Source organism: Staurois parvus, unplaced genomic scaffold, assembly GCF_062004578.1.
Source record: "Staurois parvus isolate SC_StPar_1 unplaced genomic scaffold, SC_StPar_1.0 ptg000198l, whole genome shotgun sequence".
Taxonomy (NCBI): Eukaryota; Metazoa; Chordata; class Amphibia; order Anura; family Ranidae; genus Staurois; species Staurois parvus.
The window spans coordinates 8,975,908-8,997,819 of record NW_028317994.1 but is presented as its reverse complement, the minus strand read 5'-3'; the positions used below and the strand labels follow the sequence as shown (position 1 = coordinate 8,997,819).

General features: G+C 39.0%; 1 protein-coding gene across 3 annotated transcripts in view; it reads right to left on the bottom strand.

Moving 5' to 3' along the window:
• Positions 1–2,571: 2,571 nt before the first annotated feature.
• MPDZ (multiple PDZ domain crumbs cell polarity complex component) overlaps positions 2,572–21,912 on the bottom strand; it is a 248,930-nt gene continuing 229,589 nt past the window's right edge. For all 3 annotated transcript variants that reach the window (XM_089678090.1, XM_089678091.1, XM_089678092.1), the window contains 4 exons: positions 14,247–14,351; positions 13,829–13,941; positions 12,749–12,872; positions 2,572–9,765 (listed from right to left, as the gene is read on the bottom strand). In XM_089678090.1, coding sequence (XP_089534216.1) covers positions 9,619–9,765; positions 12,749–12,872; positions 13,829–13,941; positions 14,247–14,351 — 489 coding nt within the window. In that variant the 3' untranslated portion in view covers positions 2,572–9,618. The remainder of the gene's footprint in view (positions 9,766–12,748; positions 12,873–13,828; positions 13,942–14,246; positions 14,352–21,912) is intronic.

The window sequence follows — 21,912 nt, the reverse complement described above, 5'->3', positions numbered from 1 at the left end:
TGGATCCAACTAGGGAACCTGGGTGTGTGTAATTCCATCACGTAGGCTAATGTTTCCTGTTGTTGGTTTGAAATAGAGATTGCTACCTAGGTTATCATCCTCATTATACCGATCTCTATGTCCAAAAAGAAAATTTTAGCATGATCATATGACAAGTTAAAACATTTGTGTTCAAACATTTAATGAATTGTTCCAGCTGACTCTTGTTGTCATCTCAACTGATGAGAATATCATCCCATATCACAAAACCACGTAGCTTAGGTACATCTACAAAGCATCATCAAGTACAGATTGGTCTTGGAAGAAGCACACCAAGGCCCCATCACAGCACCCTGGACCTGGAGGTAATGTGACCCGCTGACCATGAAAACACTGCTTATTAAAATGAAATCCAACAGATTAATTGAAGTCCCATTTGTAGCAATCATGCACACAGAGATGGACGCGGTCATCCATTTTGCTCCAAACCCCTCCATATTGTATCTCTCTCCCAAATCAGATTCCTCCGACATCCCCCCTCCCCCTCTGTTGAATGACATGTGGTCTGTTTGTTGCAGAGATCACAGGCAGCAAACTCCTTGGGAGGGCGTCATGGCTATAAAACCCCCAGCCGAGCTGGTGCCTAGATGCCTGTTAGCTCGCAATCTGGGATATCGTAAGACCATAAACCAAGCCCTCACGGAGCTTCAAAAGATATGCCAGGGAGTCGTAAAACAAACTTACATTTTAAAACCCAGTTTTGCATATAATTTTATATCTCCAAATAGGAAATAATTACACAAAGATGGAGCACATATTCAGATGGCTCACTTTAAGACAAGTCGCCTGGTATATTACACCACCTAGCTAGCATATACAGGAGAGCGGAAAATTATATCTCTTTAACCATCCAAGCAGGTATCTCATATTTCATATGTAGACGTTCCGCAGAAGATTCTGGGTATTAATCTACTTATGGATAGAATGTTATATGTACCTAGGAAAAGTTATTGGCCATAGTATAATTTGTGAAGTCTTTGGTTATAGCCTGAGCCCCCTGCCTACACAACCCTCTCCCCAAATGAGGCGATTGGTTCTCTGCTTCAGGGAGACACCCTGCTGAGTTCCTAGATAAAGGCTGTGGTGCTTGAAGTAAAGCAGAGCTGAGTTGAGCAAAGTTGAAGAATCTTCCTTTTTAACATCGGAACTAACTTTGGGAGATAAGACCCTTTTGGGTCTGAAACCTGATCTGCTTAAAACCAAGGCTGACGGCAAGCACTTTATCCCTCCTAAACGTCTTTCTGTTATCTCTTTGCTGTGCTACTGCTTTCTGTATATTTAGATATATATATTGGCTACATCTTTTTCTGTAAATATTTTTATTGCACCCTTTTGACCTTTTAGTAATAAATCTTACTTTCTGAAAGTGTTGAACCGTTTCTAAAACTCTTTAACGTGAACTAAGAATCCCTGCCTCTGAAAAGCGCTGTGTGCGTGTTTTAAACTTTGGTATATCTCTGCCTGCGGTGACAGTGGAATACCGACGATTATTCAAACATCATAGTGTTATTGCTGATATTGCCGAGTTTCCTCTTTCTCTGTACAAAAAGGAGGTGGTAGCAGTGTGAAGGGTTAATTGCGTAATTAACCTGACCCAGTAACAATCGCTCCCAGGCTGCCGGCACACAGGTTGTGGTCCATTAGCTGGAAAATCTTTGTGCAGGGTGCAGCTGGGCGTGGCATTGTTACGCACGTGACAGCGCGGTTTTAGATTGGCTAGCTCTTCGGTCACGAGTTTGGTGAGAAGGGCTGGGGTCATCACAATCATCACACCATTGGTCTTGGGCTCCCTGCTGTAAAAATGTTTTGAGTGTTGCCAACCCCTTAGTGTGGGGAATACTGCTGTACAATGCTACATCAACTGCAGCCAACCACATACCATCTGGGATATGTGTGCAAGAATTCCCATTCTGTTTTGGCATTGCCCCACAACTCAACGCCTCATCATATTCTTCCTGAAGTTTCAAGATAATCTTTTTCGTGAGAGTTCTTAAACACTTTGTTCTTCACCACTATCTTGCTACCTTTGTCTGAAGGTTTTTTGTAATAGGACTTTATATTGATCTTCAGTCAGGCTGTACCTCATAATCCCTCTTTGGTAAACCTTCAATCTCCTTACCTGTTTGTTGCATAAATATTGTTGGAAATGGGGAAAAATATTTTAGATTTCTCTAAATTATTCTTGTATTTGAAAGCATTCTCCTTGTTATCATTTTCAAATAATAGTTGATCCTCCTGTAGTAATTCCAGCAGGTCCTTTAATGCACTTAAATGACTTGACCAATCAAGTATGTACCAGATCACAACAAGCCAACTCCTATTTTTCTGCTTCAATCAATTGGTAAGATGACAAGTTGACAATCTCTAGTGTATTTTACCCCTGAAAATCTTTGTTAAATTGCTCCATTCCCATTATTATTTTTTGGGATTGCCTCATTAGATTATCGAATACAAAAAAAACATTTACACCAGCATTTACACTGAATAGGCTCAGCCGTCTATGTGCAAATGCCGTAAAAAAAAGCCTGCACATTTTTAATATAAGCAGAAATTTATTTTTTTTTCTAACCCAAGAGAACAGTGGTTTTAGAATTATCTTCAACTTGACAACAGTAAGAAAATATCTGTACAATGTATATCTTTCTCTACAAAGGCTTAAAATGACAAGAACGCGCAGGCCTAATGCTATTCAGTATAAAAGAGCCACAATTTTGTGACCTAACATCCATTTTTTTAAAACCAAAACAGAACATGAGTTGTAAGAATACTTTAAAGTTTTATGCCATAATCCAACAGACAGTTCAGGAACAGAATATAAGTAATCCAGATAACACTGTTAAAAAGAGATTAAAGGAATACTTAAACATGTAAATATAAAGAATACTACAAGTATATAATATGTAACTTAAGTATTGTTAGATACTCATGTGGTTGAGATGCATTTCACTAATGTGCAAAAATAACTAGTTTAGTGAAATACAGTTCCAGAGGATAAGAACAGAAGAATACATAGAAATGTACAATGATGTCTAGAAGAAATGAGGCATGGTCACTTAAAAGTCCTTCAGAAAGATCTTGAAAATCTAGAGGGCTCTACTCTGAAACACCATGTCAAATGAATGAAGGTTCAGATAAGTCTTGTGTTAATTCAAGAGTGCACTTGAATATTAAATGAAGCTTAATGCTGAAGTTTAGCTTAAAAAGAAAAATCCCCTGCAGAATTTGTTACATCCTTTTACCTGTAAAAAGTTATGTGCCATGTTTTGTAGGCGGCTGGATCCTGGAGAAATCCTCTGTTAGGGATGTCAGTGTATGAATTTCCAATGCTGAAATGGTTAATAGCATCAGGTCCTCAAGCATAACAGCAGTACAGATGGTTCTGTTAGGGATGTCAGTTACTTTTCTGTCTCTAAACTTCTGCTGCTGCAATGGTCAACAGCATTAGGTCCTTGGGTATAACTGCAGTACAGATAGTTCAACAGGCAACCCCCCCTTCCTCCTCCATTGAGAAAAGTTATTTCATTGATTACACTGTCTGTAACATGATATGTGAATGGGGGAGAGTCGGATTAGTCACAGCATTTTCTCCCCCATTCCCAGATCCTCTTACAGGCAGTGTAATCAATAAAATAACTTTTCTCAATAGCGGAGGAAAGAGAGGGTTCCCCGAAGACCCAAAACTGTTAACCACTGTAGCACCAAAAGTTCATAGAGAGGAAGAGGACTGACATCCCTAACAGAACCATGTGTACTGCTATTATGCCTGAGGACACAATGCTGTTAACCATTTCAGCACTAAGTTCAGGAAGAGGACAGGCATCCTTGTTTACAAGTAAGTGATATGACCAAAGCTATAGGGATTTTTTTAACCACTTTCCCTCCTGAGGATTTACCCCCTACCTGTCAGGCCATTTTTTGCGTTACAGCGCTGCGTTACTTTAACTGACAATTACGCGGTTATGCAATGCTGCACCCAAATTAAATTTACGTCCTTTTTTTCCCATGAGTTGAGTTTTCTTTTGGTGGTATTTGATCGCCTGTGCAGTTTTTATTTTTTGTGCTATAAGCAATTTTGAGAAGAAAACTATATTTTGGACTTTTTGCTTTTAAACATGTCCAGTACAAATTTTTAAAAAAATCAAATTTCGTCATAAATTTAGGCCAAAATGTATTCTGCTACATGTCTTTGCTAAAAAAAAAAAAAACCCAATACATGTAAATTTATTGGTTTACGTGAAAGTTGTAGCGTTTACAAATGGCGGTATATATAGTAAGCACACTGTAAGCAACATTGGGATAGCTGTACTGTGCACAGCCATCCAAAGCAGTGTACTTGAGTGACAGGGAGGAAGATTTGTAAACAAAACAATCTTCCTCCCCATCGAAGATGTTTCGGTAATCACCGAGCGCTGGTGGGTAATTACTGGCCGGGACCCAGTGATTGACATCTGCGACTGCAAATGGCGGTGGGGGTAGGGCACGCACCCCTCCCCCCGAACCCAGAAATGCAAAATCAAGGGATTTTGCCCACGGGTGCCGCCCTGTAGCAGTATATCTGCTATAGGGCAGTCCTTAAGTGGTTAAACTAAACTCCAGCTTTAAGAAGAAAGCAACACGATATAAAAAACTGAGTAAGGTCTTGTTTGACTGAAACGCGTTAGTGTTGCTTGCATTCTGGAACTATTTTTACTCCGCATCTGAATAGAATTTCTACAATTCATCTTCACCTTGTTGCTGATTCTATGTGATTCGATATAAAAAACTATCTTGAATACTGCAGTATTTAAATATGCTTGGTTTAGTCTAAGGGACAGACAGTGGCCTAGCACTACTAATAGTACACACATTGCAAATCATCAATGCAGTTGAATCCAATTGTTAGTGTAAGTAAAACTTGCTCCTGTCATGTTGCTTTCTGCAAACAATGTTATTGTCACAAAGCAAAAACTGAAACTTTAAGTTGGAAGGACTGGGCGGGTGCACTCAGACTGGGCTCACAGGAAATGGGCAGAATGAACAAGACCAGTAGTACTGAACATAGGACGTTGGAGACAGTGCGTGAAGATTGTCCATTTTTTTTTAAGGTTGGGGGGGGGGGGAATTTAAAAAATAATTTCCAGGAGTTCCACTTTAAAGCCCAACTGCAGGTCACATGGCTTTTACATTTTTATCTTTTAATCCTGTTAAAACTGGAGCAACTGTAAGTGTAAAAGGTAAAAGCCCTGTGCCTGGAGTTGGGCATTAACTGTTCATAAACCCAACACAGAATTGCAATACCAACAACTGGTGCAAAACAATTTAGTAAAGATATGTAAAATGATTGTGATACAGCTCAGATTATTTTGCAGTATAAACAGGACATGAAAAAGTGCAATATTACTAATATGACCATTTCCAAAAAAACAGGACAGCAAACTCTGTAAATGAAAACATGCAACTTCTAGGGTCCTGATGCGTGTGATGAGATGAGCAATGGACTTTTTTTTGCGCATACTGACAATGCAACTGCATTAAAGGCCTGAAATACAGTGGCTTTGATTGGTTCAGCTTACTGGAGCTGTGGTTATGATTGCATGCAACCACTGTATTCCCTGTCCTTTACCACAACCACGCCCTTCATGCTTTTCCATTTTTTGATCCAAGAGGGCAACAAGTAGTAGTGCATTACAGACTCAAAATGTCATTAGGCATTGATTGCAAAATACATTCACTATTTTGATAGATTCTAAAATTAAAATAAACCTTCCCAGTAAGGCACATAACCTCATGAACAGCTTAAGATTATCAGTAGTTATGTTGACAGCTTGCTTTATCTATTTTTCACACTGATATGCATTTAAAAAACAGTCGGATTATTTGTTCAGCCTTCAAGTTGTTCTTTATGGATATAAAAAGTATATAAATAAAAAAAGTGGACTGGTCCAACTGCTGCATTTTTAGAATATTTATGCAGGTAGGTCTTTGACAAACTATGTAAAAATGAAATACAAAGGAAATAAACCTAATTAAAAGGCAGAACCATAAACAATTCTCCATTAGGAACTAATGGTGCCATGTTGGTGTGAATATATTTTTCAAGCCTTTGTTTTCCAGATTAAATCAATGCCTGTACCATACTAATGCGGCTCTGTGAGCTGCATTTTGTGAGGACACGGCAGCCCATTCATTTGAATGAACTGCTATGTTTCTGAAAACACAGGATAAAAAGTCCCTGCATCATTTTTTAAATTTCAGCTTACATGGAAACCTCAAGTGCAGTGTGTTTCCCAGTGGGGGAAGTGGCTGCTGCAATTTCCAGTGAGTGTGGGTGCCATTAGGATTAATGGCACCCACACTCATCTCCTGTGTGGGTGGTTGCGGCTGCAGGAACAGGTGCAGACCTGCAGTGGGAACCACCTGCACAAGTGTGAACCAAGCCTAAAATAAAGTGTTGCTGGAAAAAAAGCTATTTTATCAGAGGCTGGGGACAAAAGGTTACCATTACCAGCAGAAGGACCTTGGTGAAGCAATCGAAAATGGATGCAATTTATTTTTTCATTTACTTCCTACTCAGAAATTCAGTTTTTCCAGCTAAATAAAGTTTTGTTACTTTTTTAGGGCATGAAAAAGTGTCAAACATAACAGAAAAACCCACATTGTGAAACGTTTAATGTATTACAATTATGTTTCTGTACTTCCTATAAGATTTCTATAAATCCTACACATTCCCTATCACACAGTAAAAACAAAGCACATGATTGTTCCCCAGAGAAATTTGACACTGTTAGCAAATGACACTGACATTCCAACATCACAAGTCACAGTTTTGCAGAGCGTTGATAGCTGTAGAATTTCTTTTGTGTAGGTGTTGAAATCCAGCTTACGGACTAAGGTTATTCTAATACTGAAGGTACTCTCAGGAGAAAGTGCATATAACTTTTTCTTTGGAATCAAAACTTGAAAAAAAACCTAAACTTTCATAATTCTGATACTTTTTAAGTGGAAGTGGGTTCACGATGTTATACATAACTTGACACGCTACTGTCTTTCCAATCTCGTGGCAAACACCTAGGCATTCAGCCAATGTCGGAGTAAGACATGACTGGAAGAAGTTCACAAAAAATTCATACAACAGATAAAAAACAACAAAAAACTGCACAATATGTACACATTTAGTCCGTGCAATCCCAGTTCTGCAGTGGATCTCTGTAGTGGAAAATTTGGGAGTGCCAACAAATTAATAATACAACCTCCTATGCAACTGTAAAATACATAAGATATGCAAAGGGTTGTGGAGATATAACATTAAACACCCTTAAAAGATAAGGGTCAAAATTAACATAACTGCTGTGTATTTTAATCAGCAGTGTTTCTAAGATTGTATAGACAGCTATAATCTAGATTGTAAGCTCCAAGGAGCAGGGCCCTCAAATCCCTCTTGTATTGAACTGTATTGTTGTTGTATTGTCTCCTGTTATATTGTAAAGTGCTGAGCAAACCGTTGGCGCCATATAAATCCTGTGTAGTAATAATAATAATAATAATAATAATATGAGCATCACTTGTCTTACCAGTAAATCAGTGGTTTTGCCTCCCACCAAGGCCGATACAATGTAACACTGCCATAAACGTGAGGGGCTACATATTAACTGAGACCACTATACAGAGGCCAGAAAATATTAAGGTATGTAGAGGAATGCTCTAGAATCAGGCTACTTAAGCTTGGAACAAACTGATTTTTTTTCATTCAACCCAACTGGATGAATGAAACAAAACCTGAAAGACCACCATACTAACACAAGCAATGTTAGTGCAGTGATCTTCCCCCTGTGCTATCCCCCCTGCCAGAACACACTGTTCAGAAGTACTGATTGGATGCAGGTCAGATGCTGGTTTTCCAGCATGCCTGTTTGATGGACTGCTGTACACAAGGGCCAAATGTCAGACAAGTTCCTACTGCATGCAGGTTGTATTGAGCGCTCTCTCATATCATAAAATGTAATACACTCGTATAAAAGCCAGTAAAAAAAAATATTTGTTTTTGACATGGATATGCATATTTTTTTATCCCCTTTCCAAAACAATGTATTCTGCCTAACACTGCCTCATTGAGAAAAAAAAAATATTTTTATACTTTGTCCATTATCTCACAGACCCCCAACCGCTGACGAAAACACGAAGACTAAGCAACCATGCAATACAAATAGATTCAAGATGTATTGTTGCAGAGTGCCTCAAAGGCCTGGACACTGGAGTCCGCAGTATGAAAAATTCAACTTTTGGAAATTAGTGGGGATTGTCCTTAGCACATCCTACAATGCAATGAAGGCTTAAATAGCCTAATAAAGTAAACCTGTCATCACAGAAATATGGTGCCTGCCTTTGCTTGTTTCCATCGGGAAATACTGACTGTAAGTTTTCCTGAACCACTGTCTTTATTACTTTATTTATTGGTGCAGAAAAGTATGCAGATCAAGAAATTCAGACGTATTGGGTGAGTGATTCAAAGTTTAAAAAAAAAAAAGTCAGCATGACTAGCAACTAGCGTATTTAAAAAGGAAAGGTCAGCAGTGGCAGCCTCCATATACTGTATCTCTCAACAGAGATTTCATTTAACATGTCCTTCTTAAAGGAAACATTCCCATAAGAAAAAAAGGATGCTGTCCTTGCTAACCTATCCTTTCAAAAGTTTGAATTGCCTGGCTATTATATTAACCTCTTGCTTAAACTTTCTCAGTTACTGACAAACAGGTATGAAAATAAGGACTTTTTTGATCTGTATATTACTTCTGGGTTCCATGACTCAAAACACTAATTTCAGAAGGAGGTCACCAGCAGCTGCCTCCATGTTTCTCTAATGACAGATTTCCTTAAACTAGTACTCCACATTTCACGGTGGGATGCAATGAGCAGCACCATTTCTAAAAGCTGGAGTGGAATATTGCAGGCACTTCCAGGATTCGGGCGCACTTAGAGAACTGTACAGCTCTAGGTTGTGAAGATATTGATATTGGCAAGCACCTTACAGGATCTTATCATTAATAAGGTCAGCGATGAATCAGCATGTCAGCTTAAATACATATCCAGTGTAGAACTTGTGAACAATAAGAAAAAACAATTACAAGAAAACATTCATCAGTTTTTGATCTATGTAGCAGCAAAGCAGTCATACAAAGACATGGTTACACAAAACAAAGAACAACAAAAACAATAAAATGACCTAAATGGTTTTTTGATCGTTGATCATCTTTGATCGCTTCAGTAGCAACATTCTGTGTTTTTTTTTCCACTGATTTGTACAAGCTATAGTATATCTATAACACTGAATTAATAAGAACTTGGAAATACTGTCTAAAAGAATCACCAAGAAGAATGCACTCCTGGTGTAGATAAACATGCTTTTCTTTGCCTCTCCAATGTAAAGTAGTGTGGATAAATGACAGCAGCTCGGTAAATATTCTTTCAGACATAAGAAGAGCCTACCTGACACACAGCTGACCTATACTACTGGTTTATGTACTTTCACAGGGGAAACAGCTGGTCTCATTGACTCTCATTAGGACGGGACCTTAAAAAAGGTGCCATTTAGAAGTCAAAGGGTCAAGAAAGCACAGTAAGAGTAACCGTTCCTTTTGTTCTCTTTAGAATAGCAACAGCTTCTTCATGAGTAACACCTTCCAAACTCTGCCCATTCACTGCAATGATCTGGTCTCCTCTATTCAAGCGACCATCTTCTGCTGCTGCTCCCTGCAATATATAATTTCAGGTTATTTACTGCGTAATAGTATAGCATATAAGAATCCTGCAGAGATGGCCACAGGGTTTCATCAATTATACAGTGTTAGGTTTAATTCATCAATGTGCCCTAGAGTAACCAATCTGCTTTTAGAGGTTTTGGGGGAAGTTAAACTTATGAATTCTAGTCTGCAATTGCATGAACATAGTTTTAGGGTATGTTAAATTATTTTTAGACTTGCTCTAAGCTCTGAATATGTTATTTTGTTGTCACCACGGTCAGACTCATCAAAGACCCAAGATGGGAAAGAAGTTGCTTGCGTAAATTATGGATATATAAAGCTGGGGCTGCAGATCATATCATATCCTAGCTGCATTTCTTTAGATGAAAGTGGCAAGCACAGCCTATTTACAGTTCATCTATAAGGGGTCACACTAGCAATGACATGCAATGGAATGTCTGGGTGTATTATACAAATTATCCTGGCAAAGCAGTTCCAGAACTAAGATTGTGGGATGACCAAAGCATGGAATCCCCAGAGGTAAAGCTTACCAATTCTTAGATGCAATGGCTACATTCATTTTTTTTTCGCCTTTCTTTCTTCTACTTTCATCTGGTAATGCAGCCAGCAAGTCTATTGTTTTATAAAAGCTCAAACTCTCCAGCTGAATGTATCAGTTTAGGGATGAGACAAACCATTGACAGGGGTGATAAAATGATCAGATTTTATTTATTCATGTAAAACATTTATCCCAAAAGGAAAAAAAAACTGTTTGCTGTAACTGATTATAAAGTGTTAGCTGGATTTTGATTTCCATTAGTTACTGTTTTTAAATTTGCTAATACATTTACCACCTTCCCCCTCAGACTGACAATCCTGCTGTTCCTCTGGTGTTCATTCATCCAGAGTGGTGTCTCACCATTACAGGAGGTGTGTTATTGGCCAGATCAACAGGTGAAAAAGGAAGGAAGAAAAGCCAAATAAAAGAAAACAAATGCACTCACCACATCTAATGACTGGTAAGCTGCAATATAATAATTTTTTTTTGTTTTGGGTTTAATATTACTTTAAAATAAATAGCCTCTTCACTGCTCCTAGGCCACTGCAGGCATTTGACCTTTCTAGGTGGGTCAAATTTCTATTGGGCAGCACAGTGGCTAAATGGTTAGCACTTCCGTCTGGCAGTACTAGGGTCTCTGGTTCAAATCCCAACCACGGCATCTCCTGCCTGGAGTTTGCATGTTCTCCCTGTGCCTGCGTGGGTTTCCTCCGGGTACTCCGGTTTCCTCCCACGCTCCAAAGACATGCTGGTAGGTTAATTGGATCCTGTCTAAATTGTCCCTAGTATGTGTATGTATGAATGTAAGTTAGGGACTTTAGATTGTACGTCCCTTGAGGGTTAGGGACTGATGGGAATGTACAATATATATGTAAAGCGCTGCGTAAATTGACAGCGCTATATAAGTACCTGTAATAAATAATAATAATAATATTGTTCTTCCTGCACATCGGTGGTTCCTCAAACCGGCTCATTGTCCACTAGTGAAGTGCAAACCAGCAGGCAGAACTGCTACCCACAGCGTGAGGAGCAGGTGGTCACATTCTAAAGTGTGGAATTCCTTCAGGGGCAGTGAAGAGGTAGCATTTCAAGACATGATCAGCCAGAAATGTAAGTATAGATGGGATTCTTCAACAGGTCTGACCTTCTTTTATAAATGGCCCTGTGACGGCAGGGTCACTTTAAAAAATCAACCAACCAATAGAAAGATTTTACATTCCCCTTGATAAATACATTTTGTGCTAGAATGAATCACATCTGATCTATGAGGACATTTTTCAGCTCTACACTAACAAGAAAATCAACAAACTGTAGTAATTGTTGAGAGATATCAAATGTTTATAGGCCTCTAGCCATATGAAGGGAAATCTGTCTGACACACTATTTCTAATAAAATAAACAATTTGACTATCGTGATATTTAAAGTTTTTTCAAGAGGAACACACAGAGTATAGGTGCACAACTGTTTCAAATTACCGTTTTTTGCAACTATAACAATTTTCTAGCCAGCAATTACATATGAACATGCTGTGCTCATATCTGTACAAGGCAATTATGTGCCCTAGAATGTCCTATGCTTTAAATTATTCAATATACAACCATGATATCAGCAAGAGGTTAAATAAATTGGGGACATTCAACGGTTGATGACCATGCACTTGCCACAATCCTTCACAGCAGAACTTCAGGCATTCAGCCACTTTTGAAAAAGTGCTGGCTTACAATGGGTTAAGTCGAATGAGGTGTATGCCACCTTGTGGACTTATCACCTGTATTTACATTATACCTTTTTACTGAATGCCAGGAGTACTCCCAACACTCTAACAGGAGTAATGCTGCTTTCTTACACAGTAACTGCTCTGTCTGCCCTTCACATCCACTGTCCATTCGCAGAATACTTTGTAGACAGAAAACAGAATCTGGAACAGCTTTGCATAGTAAAAAATCAGCTTCTATTTCCAGCTTGTTCAGCTAAGATTCTGGCTGCTCCAGTAAATTCTCCTTTGTATTTTGTGAATGGGTTCACATAAAACAAAGTGCTCCATGATTGCGCAAGAGAGGTGGCCATCTAAGACTCAAAGGACCAGCGTTGGAGCACTGGAACTATAGCAATTGCTATACTCCCAGTACTCAGTAAAAATGTAAACTGCAAATAAAAGTGTAAAGTCCATGAGGTGACATGCACCTCATTGAACTTAACCCATTTTATGCCATCAATTTTAAAAATGGGTTGAATTTCTGGAGTAAATGATTGTTAAATACACATGTAAGAGTATGTGGTGGAATGCATTCTTCAATAACAGAATTCGCCAAAGTCAAGCAAAGGAGGCCATTAAATAGCAATTTTAACCTAAACACTAGCAGCTGCAAATTGGTACAAAAAGTGCTCATGACTCTTAGATAAGAATAGTCATTACTGACAGCATCTCCTTACCTTAGAAAATACAGTTTTCACATAGATGGGAAGGTCACCATGTGGACTACCGTAACCTCCAACAATACTGAAGCCCAGTCCATCAGGTCCACGCTCAAGAACAATGGTCTTGTATTGTGGTGGTCTAATAAGAAAATAAAACATGAAGTTAAAATTTTTATAGCTACAACTGCTGCCATTCAAGCTCTCAAATAATTGAATGCAGAGAATTTGCAACTAAATGTGTCCAACTGTACCAAATAATTTCAGAGTATAGACCATGTCGTTCTTCTCCACCCTAATTCTTTGCAGCAGCAGCAAGTTTAGAGAAGGACCTTAGCCAGGACAGCCAACACATTGCATATGTAAGTACATCTTTAGGTGCACTCTTAGATTTCAACATGCTTACTACTGGAAAACCAGAGATTCCAGTATTATTTTATCACAGCCATGTATAACAATTCAAAATAAAATGTAATCTATTTTTTGAGTTTAAAATATAACCATTATGAGTCTTTCATATAAGCAAGTACCCGTAGACACTGGATTTCAGTACCAAGAATCAGCGGATTCTTGCATGACAGGTGTAGGAAAATACACATTTTTACTTTACAAATGAATTGCAGGCTGAGAGCAGTCATCGCTATCTATCAGATGGATGTCCAAGCCTGACTACAGTTAGTTGTGTCCAACAAGCTGCCCCCAACTGCAGATAACTGCTTGGTGTGCTGCTACACTTGAACAGCGACCGCTTCTGTCAGTCTGTCATTAACAGGCTGAGCTGTGTACACTTTTCATTCCAGACGCAAGAATCCGCAGATTACTGCCGCTAGAATCCAGTGTCTGCTGGCAATCTACTGCACGAGGGAGGCATTAATATGCAAAATACAAGAGGAACAAGCCTAGAAACCACCCACAATCTCCTTGAGGAAATTTTAGATGTTATAGGTTATCAGAAGCTTCCTTATATACAGCACTCATATAGAGGATCATGTAATGACATGGATCACAGGTCAAGCTGCGAGACAGTCCCAACCCTTTGGAACTGGTTTCAGCTGCCCCCCTGTGCCCTCCTATTAGATTACTACAACACGCACATACCCCAAATCATCTTGCAATATGCTGCTTGAAGTAAGCCCCGAATAGTTGACAGCAGATCCTGTGTGTTCTTGCTGTTGACCAGTAACGACGCTTACATCACCACCAGCTACAACCTAAAAATATATAATCAAAATCGATTAACACCATTGTAAACATACTAAGCATTAACGTACTTGAAAGTTATAAACATTGTCTGAACCAGCTTAGAAAAAGGGAAATAAATGAATTCTTTCTTTGCAAAACACTTGAACTTTTAACTTCAAAAGGTTAAAGCAAGTTCCTGAAGTCTTTTAGTCTAACCATATTTTGAAACGAAACGTTTACTTAGCCCTATTGTAACCCAAGAGATAGCAGGTATTTTGACAATGGATTAAAATAACTTGCATGAATGGAATTATACAAAGCTGCACTCTATTACCTGTAGCTCGATTGTGCCTGAAGCATTTTTTAGGAGGCTGACTGCCTGTGAGTGAGTCATTCCTTCAGTTGAGGTCCCACATATACTAACAATTCTGTCACCAACCTTTGTTAGAAAATAAAAGGACATGTGAAGAAGCACAAAACTAGTGTCAAACATATTACTAAATCACCACGGTGACACAAACAAAATACTATTTTTTTTTTACAAAAGACATTGCAGAGTTAATCACAGAGCTATAATACAAAGAGAGCAAACTTTTGTAAGAAAAGGAGTTTTAGAATGTAAAATTTGATATGGTATTAGAAAAGGGTTATTTCAATCATCAAATTTGTTTTGAGCGCTTCACTAATACCCTACTTACCTGCATCCTGGGCTCCTCTGGACAAACATTCCACTACTGTCATCACAAAAGTGTTCTTTTACAGCAGGTAGGATGGTGGTCCTTAAATGGGTTTTCAACTTCCCTTTTTAGAGGCCTGGAGGTTGGAATTTTATAGATTTGTTGCCTTTGAAAAATATACTTGCCAACTCCGAGGGGCCTTATACACACTCTTTATTATGGTTTCACTGCCTGGATTTTTGTCCTACTGGAATACATATCTCCTTACACTCTTTTGCAGCACATAGTATGGTGGTCTTTAGTGGATTTCCAACACCCCTTTTTAGAGGCCTGGAGGCAGGAGCTTTATAGATTTGTTGCTTTTGAGAAATATACTTGCCAACTCCAAGGGGCCGTACTCACACACTCTTTATTATGGTTTCACTGGCTGGATTTTTGTTCCACTAGACTACAAATCTCCTTATGCTCCATTGCAGCACGTAGGATGGTGGTCTTTAGTGGATTTCCAACAACTCTTTTCATAGGCTTGGAGATTGGAAAACTGGAGCATGATAGACATGTTGCTTTTGAGAAATGTACTTGCCAACTCCATGGAGCACCACATACACACTTTTAACAATAGTTTCGCTGGCTAAATGTTTGTTCCACTATAATTCATATCTTCTTACATTGACCTGTTTTTAGTAATAAATATGTCTGTGTGAGGATCGTCACTCAACCCAGACAGCCCATGTAATTGAAAAGTGAAAAGCAGCCTCAGCTTGAAAATCTCCGTTAAAGTCTTACTAAACCCAGGACCGTGCATTCACTATACCTGGTCTCCCACAGTACACACAACATGGAAATGCAAATATTTTGGCAAATATAAACTGCTAAATACCTTTTCACATCAGCAGTATATAGCAGTCTTATGACTTCAATCAGTGTCCAGCAGAGCACTGGTTAAAGCTTGGAGGATGAGTTTTCATTCTCCCGTTCGTCTTGTGAGACTGAATAACCCCTGACAGTGTTGATTAGCACTGTGCTGATCACATGCACTCTCCCAAAGAAAAACTATCTAGCCATACACACCAAACTGAGCATGGCTCATGTTCTATCAGCAGATGGACTGGGGACAGTGGAAGAAGGGGAAGATCAGAGAGGACAGGATCAAACAGACTTTTTACACAATGCAGAGGATTAACCCCTTAGGTTCCACAGTGAGTATAACAAGCATGCTTTACTGTATATACAGACGGATTTTACTGTTGTGGGTTTAGTAACACTTTATGGGTTCTTTCACATGGGGTGGACCTGTTTAGCGGATCCACTTGCTCAGTGGGGATCTCTCTGCTGATCCCCGCTGAGCAAGTGGATGACAGGTCTGTGTGAGTATAACAAGCATGCTTTACGGCATCTACAGACTGATTTTACTGTTGTGGGTTTAGTAACACTTTAAGCAATGCTATCTTTAGTACTACTGAAGACTAGTGGTAGGGAGCCTTAAAGCTCCTCTGAATTACCCTGTGCATCTAGCAAAATAATTTTATGGATTCAGTTTCTTTTCACACTTTTGGTCATTCCCTGATGTTCTCTGTTTGTAGTCATACCTCTGTATATTGACATGGTGCCTGGTTATTTCTATTATGTAAAACAACCTAATTTTATTCTATGCTCTCAGTAAAGACTACATTGCTTTCTGTGTGATTCTTGGAAGCATTTTATTCCCCTCTGCAACAGTTGTCTTTGTCATGTCCTTTCTTGTTCTGTCTATTTCTCAGGACAAACTTGTAAAAACCTATAAATAAAAAAATAAAACTTGGTAACCCTGCTTACAATACAATTCCATAGAATTACTTTTCCACAGGGTATGATAGCAAAGCAAAGACCAGAAACCTAAAATATGTATAAGTAAATGGCTGATGCAGTGAAGCTACTCTACTCTACAGTCCTGTATGCCATGTAAATCAGGAAAAATCTCATTAATTTATTGATTGTACAGCACTGAAAAAGCTCATCTTTTTACTTCTTCTATGTGTTGTGACAGCACTGGAGAACATTACATTTCCATATACAAGTGTAGCAGGGATAGGGAATAGATTATTATACTAAGAGGCAAGAATGCCAGTTCAACAGACCCAAATGAGAGAAGAAGCCTGCCCTACATCACTTGAAAATGGAAATGAAGATCCTATTCCTCTGACAGCATAGACAAACACAAAACATTGTACTGGATGCAGCATGATAATTGAGACTTTCATAACTAATTGGTTTTTTTTTAGGAAACAACTATAGCAGATAAATTACTTTCCAATTCTAGAAGGGGACACTCCCCGAAAGCTTGTCCTCAAAATTGTATGTTAGTGCAAATAAAAAAAGTATCACGGACAGTACTCAATTGTTTCTGTCGCAAATGCACTAATACGGCTACAATCACCTCTTTCCAATTCTATGAATCACACCATTCTGCATATATGTTATCTGACCTTTTTGTTTGATTACATCCAGCAGCAACAATAGCTCAACACTGCTTCTGTGTCATGGGTGTTAGAATTTCAATGCAGGATTTTTCTTCCTGTATGTTTATTAAGAGAGCCCTATCTGGTATGTTCTTATAACGATCATGCAAAATGCATAAATCAATAACTAAAGGTGGCACTTTTGACAGGAAGATCTTACAGCCCCCTGTAATGCATTCCTACATGCATTTATACCTTTAAAAGTAAATCATGCTCCATGTAATGTGTAAAGGAGCGCCATAACCCTTCTATAAACAGAAAATGTTCCATTAACAGCTATGTTAAGGAGAAACAATAATGATGCTATGAACAAAGAGCATATATTGCCACCTGGTGGTCAGTATGGAAACTGCTAAATTTATAGCATTACATTTAATACATGAAATGACCATTTAAAACACTAAAAAGAGCTCATTAAACCAAACCGTCGATGCAACACTACAAATATAGTACTAACTATATTTGTATATTGGAAAGACAAGAACTTTGCTCTAAAAGAGACATACAATCATTTAGTAGTACAAGATTATCCTGTTGTCATTTTTTTAAACCTGCAACCAAATTATATCAACAACTCCTAAAAACAGACCTTTTGTAATAAGCTTTTCTTGGAGTCCATTAAGCAATACAGAAAGTCTTTAAAGTGTTATTAAACCCACAAAAGTAAATCAGTCTATATATGCCGTAAAGCATGCTTGTTATACTTACTGGGGAACCTAAGGGGTTAATCCTCTGCATTGTGTAAAAACACGGTTTGATCCTGTCTTCTCTGATCCTCCTCTTCCTCCAGTGTCCCCCTCTTATCTCCTTATAAAACATATTGTGTGGAGTCACTCTGAACATGCTCCGTTTGGTGTGTATTGCTAGAGTTTTTCTTTTTCTTGGGAGAGTGCGTGTGATCAACACAGGGCCAATCAGCACAGCACTGTACAGGGTCAGGGGTCCTGCAGCCTTATAGGACAGTCAGAGGAGAATGAAAACTCTTCCAACAAGCTTTAACCAGTGCTCTGCTGGACACTAATAGAAGTCATAAGACTGCATTAGCTGCTGATTAAAAAAGGTATTTATTTATTTATCACAGGTACTTATATAGCGCCATCAATTCACGCAGAGCTTTACATATATATTGCACATTAACATCAGTCCCTAACCCTCAAGGGGCGTACAATTTAAGGTCCCTAACTTACATGCATACATACACATACTAGGGCCAATTTAGACAGGAGCTAATTAACCTGTCAGCATGTCTTTGAAGTGTGGGAGGAAATCGCAGTACCCGGAGGAAACCCACGCAGGCACAGGGAGAACATGCAAACTCCAGGCCGGTGGTGCCGTGGCTGGGATTCGAACCAACAGCCCTAGTACTGCCAGGCAGAAGAGCTAACCATTTAGCCACTGTGCTGCCCTGTTTATATTTAGCAGTTTATATTTACTAAAACAATTGCACTTCCAAGTTCTGTGTACTGTGGGAGACCAGATATAGTGAATGCAGGGTCCTAGGTTTAGTAACACTTTAACCTTCAGATTATACTGCTGCCCAAAGCAGGATTGAACAAAAGCAACAAAAACCGTAGGCCAGCTCAGGGTTACCCATCCTACTATTACTAACATGCATCAGTTTTGTAGCATGGCATTACTGACAGTATGATTATAAAGGAGGTAGGATCTGTGTCCCTCAATAGACTCCAAATAAAAATCCTATTTTCTTTCTTGTCCACTGAGGAACAAAGGAAGTCCTTAGTCTTCAAGATGTACAAAAGCAGTCAAACTTAGTATCACACAGCAAATAATTGTTAACATGCCCCAAAAAAAACAACATAAAATCAGAGACTGCCTGCAGGTCAAAAAGCAGCCTAAGGGACCTTGCACCTGAAGCTGGCATCAGATGAGGTCAAAACAACCACCTGATAGAATTTGTGAATCGAAGATCAGGTGACAACCTTGCAAATCTTGGAATCATTTGCTTGATGATGAAAAGCCCAGAAAACACTCATAAATTAGACAGAGTGCCCCTCGACAGGATAGTGTGAAAATTGATCCTTGAGACTATAGGATTGGATGATGGTCTGCCTAAGACACCAAGAAATGGTGGAACAAAAAGCTCATGCACTCTTCTGGGGTCCATCTGTGATGGCAAAAAGGGAATCAGAAACTGAAATAGAAAGGGCAAAACACTTGGCCCTTGCTAGTACTAAGAACCAAACGTTGTGCCAGACCCAGCCATAGGAAAGAGGATGCATCCACGGAGAAACTCCTAGGGTAGAAGCTCTGAGACTCACACCAAGTGGAGTATACCGCCATGTCTGATGATTGAACTTTCAGGATGCAGACTTACAGACTTTTAGATACTTAAGAATCACAGATTCAGAGATGCCCCTGCCAATAAAGTCAGCAACCACAAAGCAGGATAGCAAATCTGTCCTTGAGACAGAAGACTCCTCTTCCTGGCAATGCTAACAGTATTACCAGGTCAAAGTACCAAATCTTTCAGTGCTAGTCCAGAGCAATAAGGATCACCTGAATGTCCTCCATCCTACGAAGTAGATGATGAAGAAATTTCAGGGGAGGAAAGGCACAGATCAGTGTATTGATTTAAATGAACCACCAGAACATCCATGGCTTCCTCTAGAGAAGCCCTATGCCTGGTAACAATCCTATCTTCTTGTTGAATCTGGAGTCCACATCACATCATTACAATGAGTACTCTGAATATGTTTAATCAAAAACGAAGCTCCAACTCCTGTAGCAATACATTGAAGATGTTTCTGAATATAATATTTTCACATCCTCATAGTCCTCCCCATTTAATAATATCCACATGGACACATCATCCGGTATACTACATATTTGTGCTGATTCAATATAACTCTTGTGATACATTTTTGGCCATATTGTTACAGGAAGTGTAGCCTTGTGTCAATTTCTTTGCTTGTTTTGACATATTGAAGTAGTTCATTGTTGCTAGGACACTGTTGGCCACACATCACCTTAACAATCAATGAAGCTGAGCAGCAGGCAGTGTCATGCAAGTGTCAGCATTATGGATAATCCGGCCTCAGTGCTGCACCCACCACACTTCCATGTGTTACTATAGTGAACTAAGCCTGCTGTGTTCCTGGAGAAAGCTGGATCATGACTTTGCCTGAGGGATAGCAGAGATAGAGCTCCCATTGGACAGGTTGGCTGGAAGTGGAAGCAGCCCCCGTGTGTACAGTGTAAGAAAGGATGCCTGGTGGTATGTGTTGACAGTGTAGGGTGGTGCATGTCATATATAACTGGACCAGGAAGCTGTGGGTGTATGACAATGAGGAACGGAATTGGTAACTACAGACAACACTTAGATAAATTCATGTACCTGTTTCAGCCAGGTACATGAATCTGCTGCAGGCATTGACATGTGTTGCGTGTAGACACAACACAATTCTAAAGACGGTCTTCAGCACTCTTTGAATTCCAGAGATTGTGTCCTGCATGTTATTATTTCATTTACACAATGGGGGGAATACATCAAAACTGTCGAAGACAGAAATTGGAGCAGTTGTGCATGGCAACCAATCAGCTTCTGTCTTCAGCTTGTTCAGCAGAGCTTTGCAAAATGAAACATAGACACTAACTGGTTGCCATGCACATCTGCACTGTATTCTGGCTGCTTCAGTTTTTAGAAATTTCCCTCTATGTATATATCTCTCCAATCTCTTTTTTTTTTATCGCTAATCATGTGTGGACATATGCTAGAATTTCCACATTTATAATTATCCACAGGATACACCTCAGTTAGTCAGCAACTCTGTTTCTTGTCTAGATTACCTTTTTTTTTTTTACCAAATACTCTTTACTAGTTTTACACCTTCTGAATGTTACAATCACATATTCTTCTGTTCTATCCTTCAACCTGTCATCTTGTTGTACTATCTGCCAATTATTTTTTATAATATGTTTGATCTCATCTGCCATGGGGGAAGACTTAAAAGAAAAACAGAAATGATCAACTTTCCTTTCATCATCCTCTGTTTAATCAAACCCTACCTATTCAAGTTACTTTCTCTTATCAAAGCTGTCCCAACCTCTTTTTTGTCATATTCTCTGTTCTCCAATCTCACACTAAGTTCTTTAGCTTGTTGTAGAAAATCCTCTTCACATCTATTGTTGCATTTTAACTGTACAAATTGATCATAAGGGATCACAAGTTTAACATTGGATGAGCAATATCTTGTATAATATTTATATATATATATATATACACAGTCAGGTCCATAAATATTGGGACATCAACACAATTCTAACATTTTTGGCTCTATACACCACCACAATGGATTTGAAATGAAACTAACAAGATGTGCTTTAACTGCAGGCTGTCAGCTTTAATTTGAGGGTATTTACATCCAAATCAGGTGAACGGTGTAGGAATTACAAAAGTTTGTATATGTGCCTCCCACTTGTTAAGGGACCAAAAGTAATGGGACAATTGGCTTCTCAGCATTTCCATGGCCAGGTGTGTGTTATTCCCTCATTATCCTAATTACAATGAGCAGATAAAAGGTCCAGAGTTCATTTCGAGTGTGCTATTTGCATTTGGAATCTGTTGCTGTCAACTCTCAAGATGAGATCCAAACAGCTGTCACTATCAGTGAAGCAAGCCATCATTAGGCTGAAAAAACAAAACAAACCCATCAGAGACATAGCAAAAACATTAGGCGTGGCCAAAACAACTGTTTGGAACATTCTTAAAAAGAAGGAACGCACCGGTGAGCTCAGCAACACCAAAAGACCCGGAAGACCACGGAAAACAAGTGTGGTGGATGACCGAAGAATTCTTTCCCTGGTG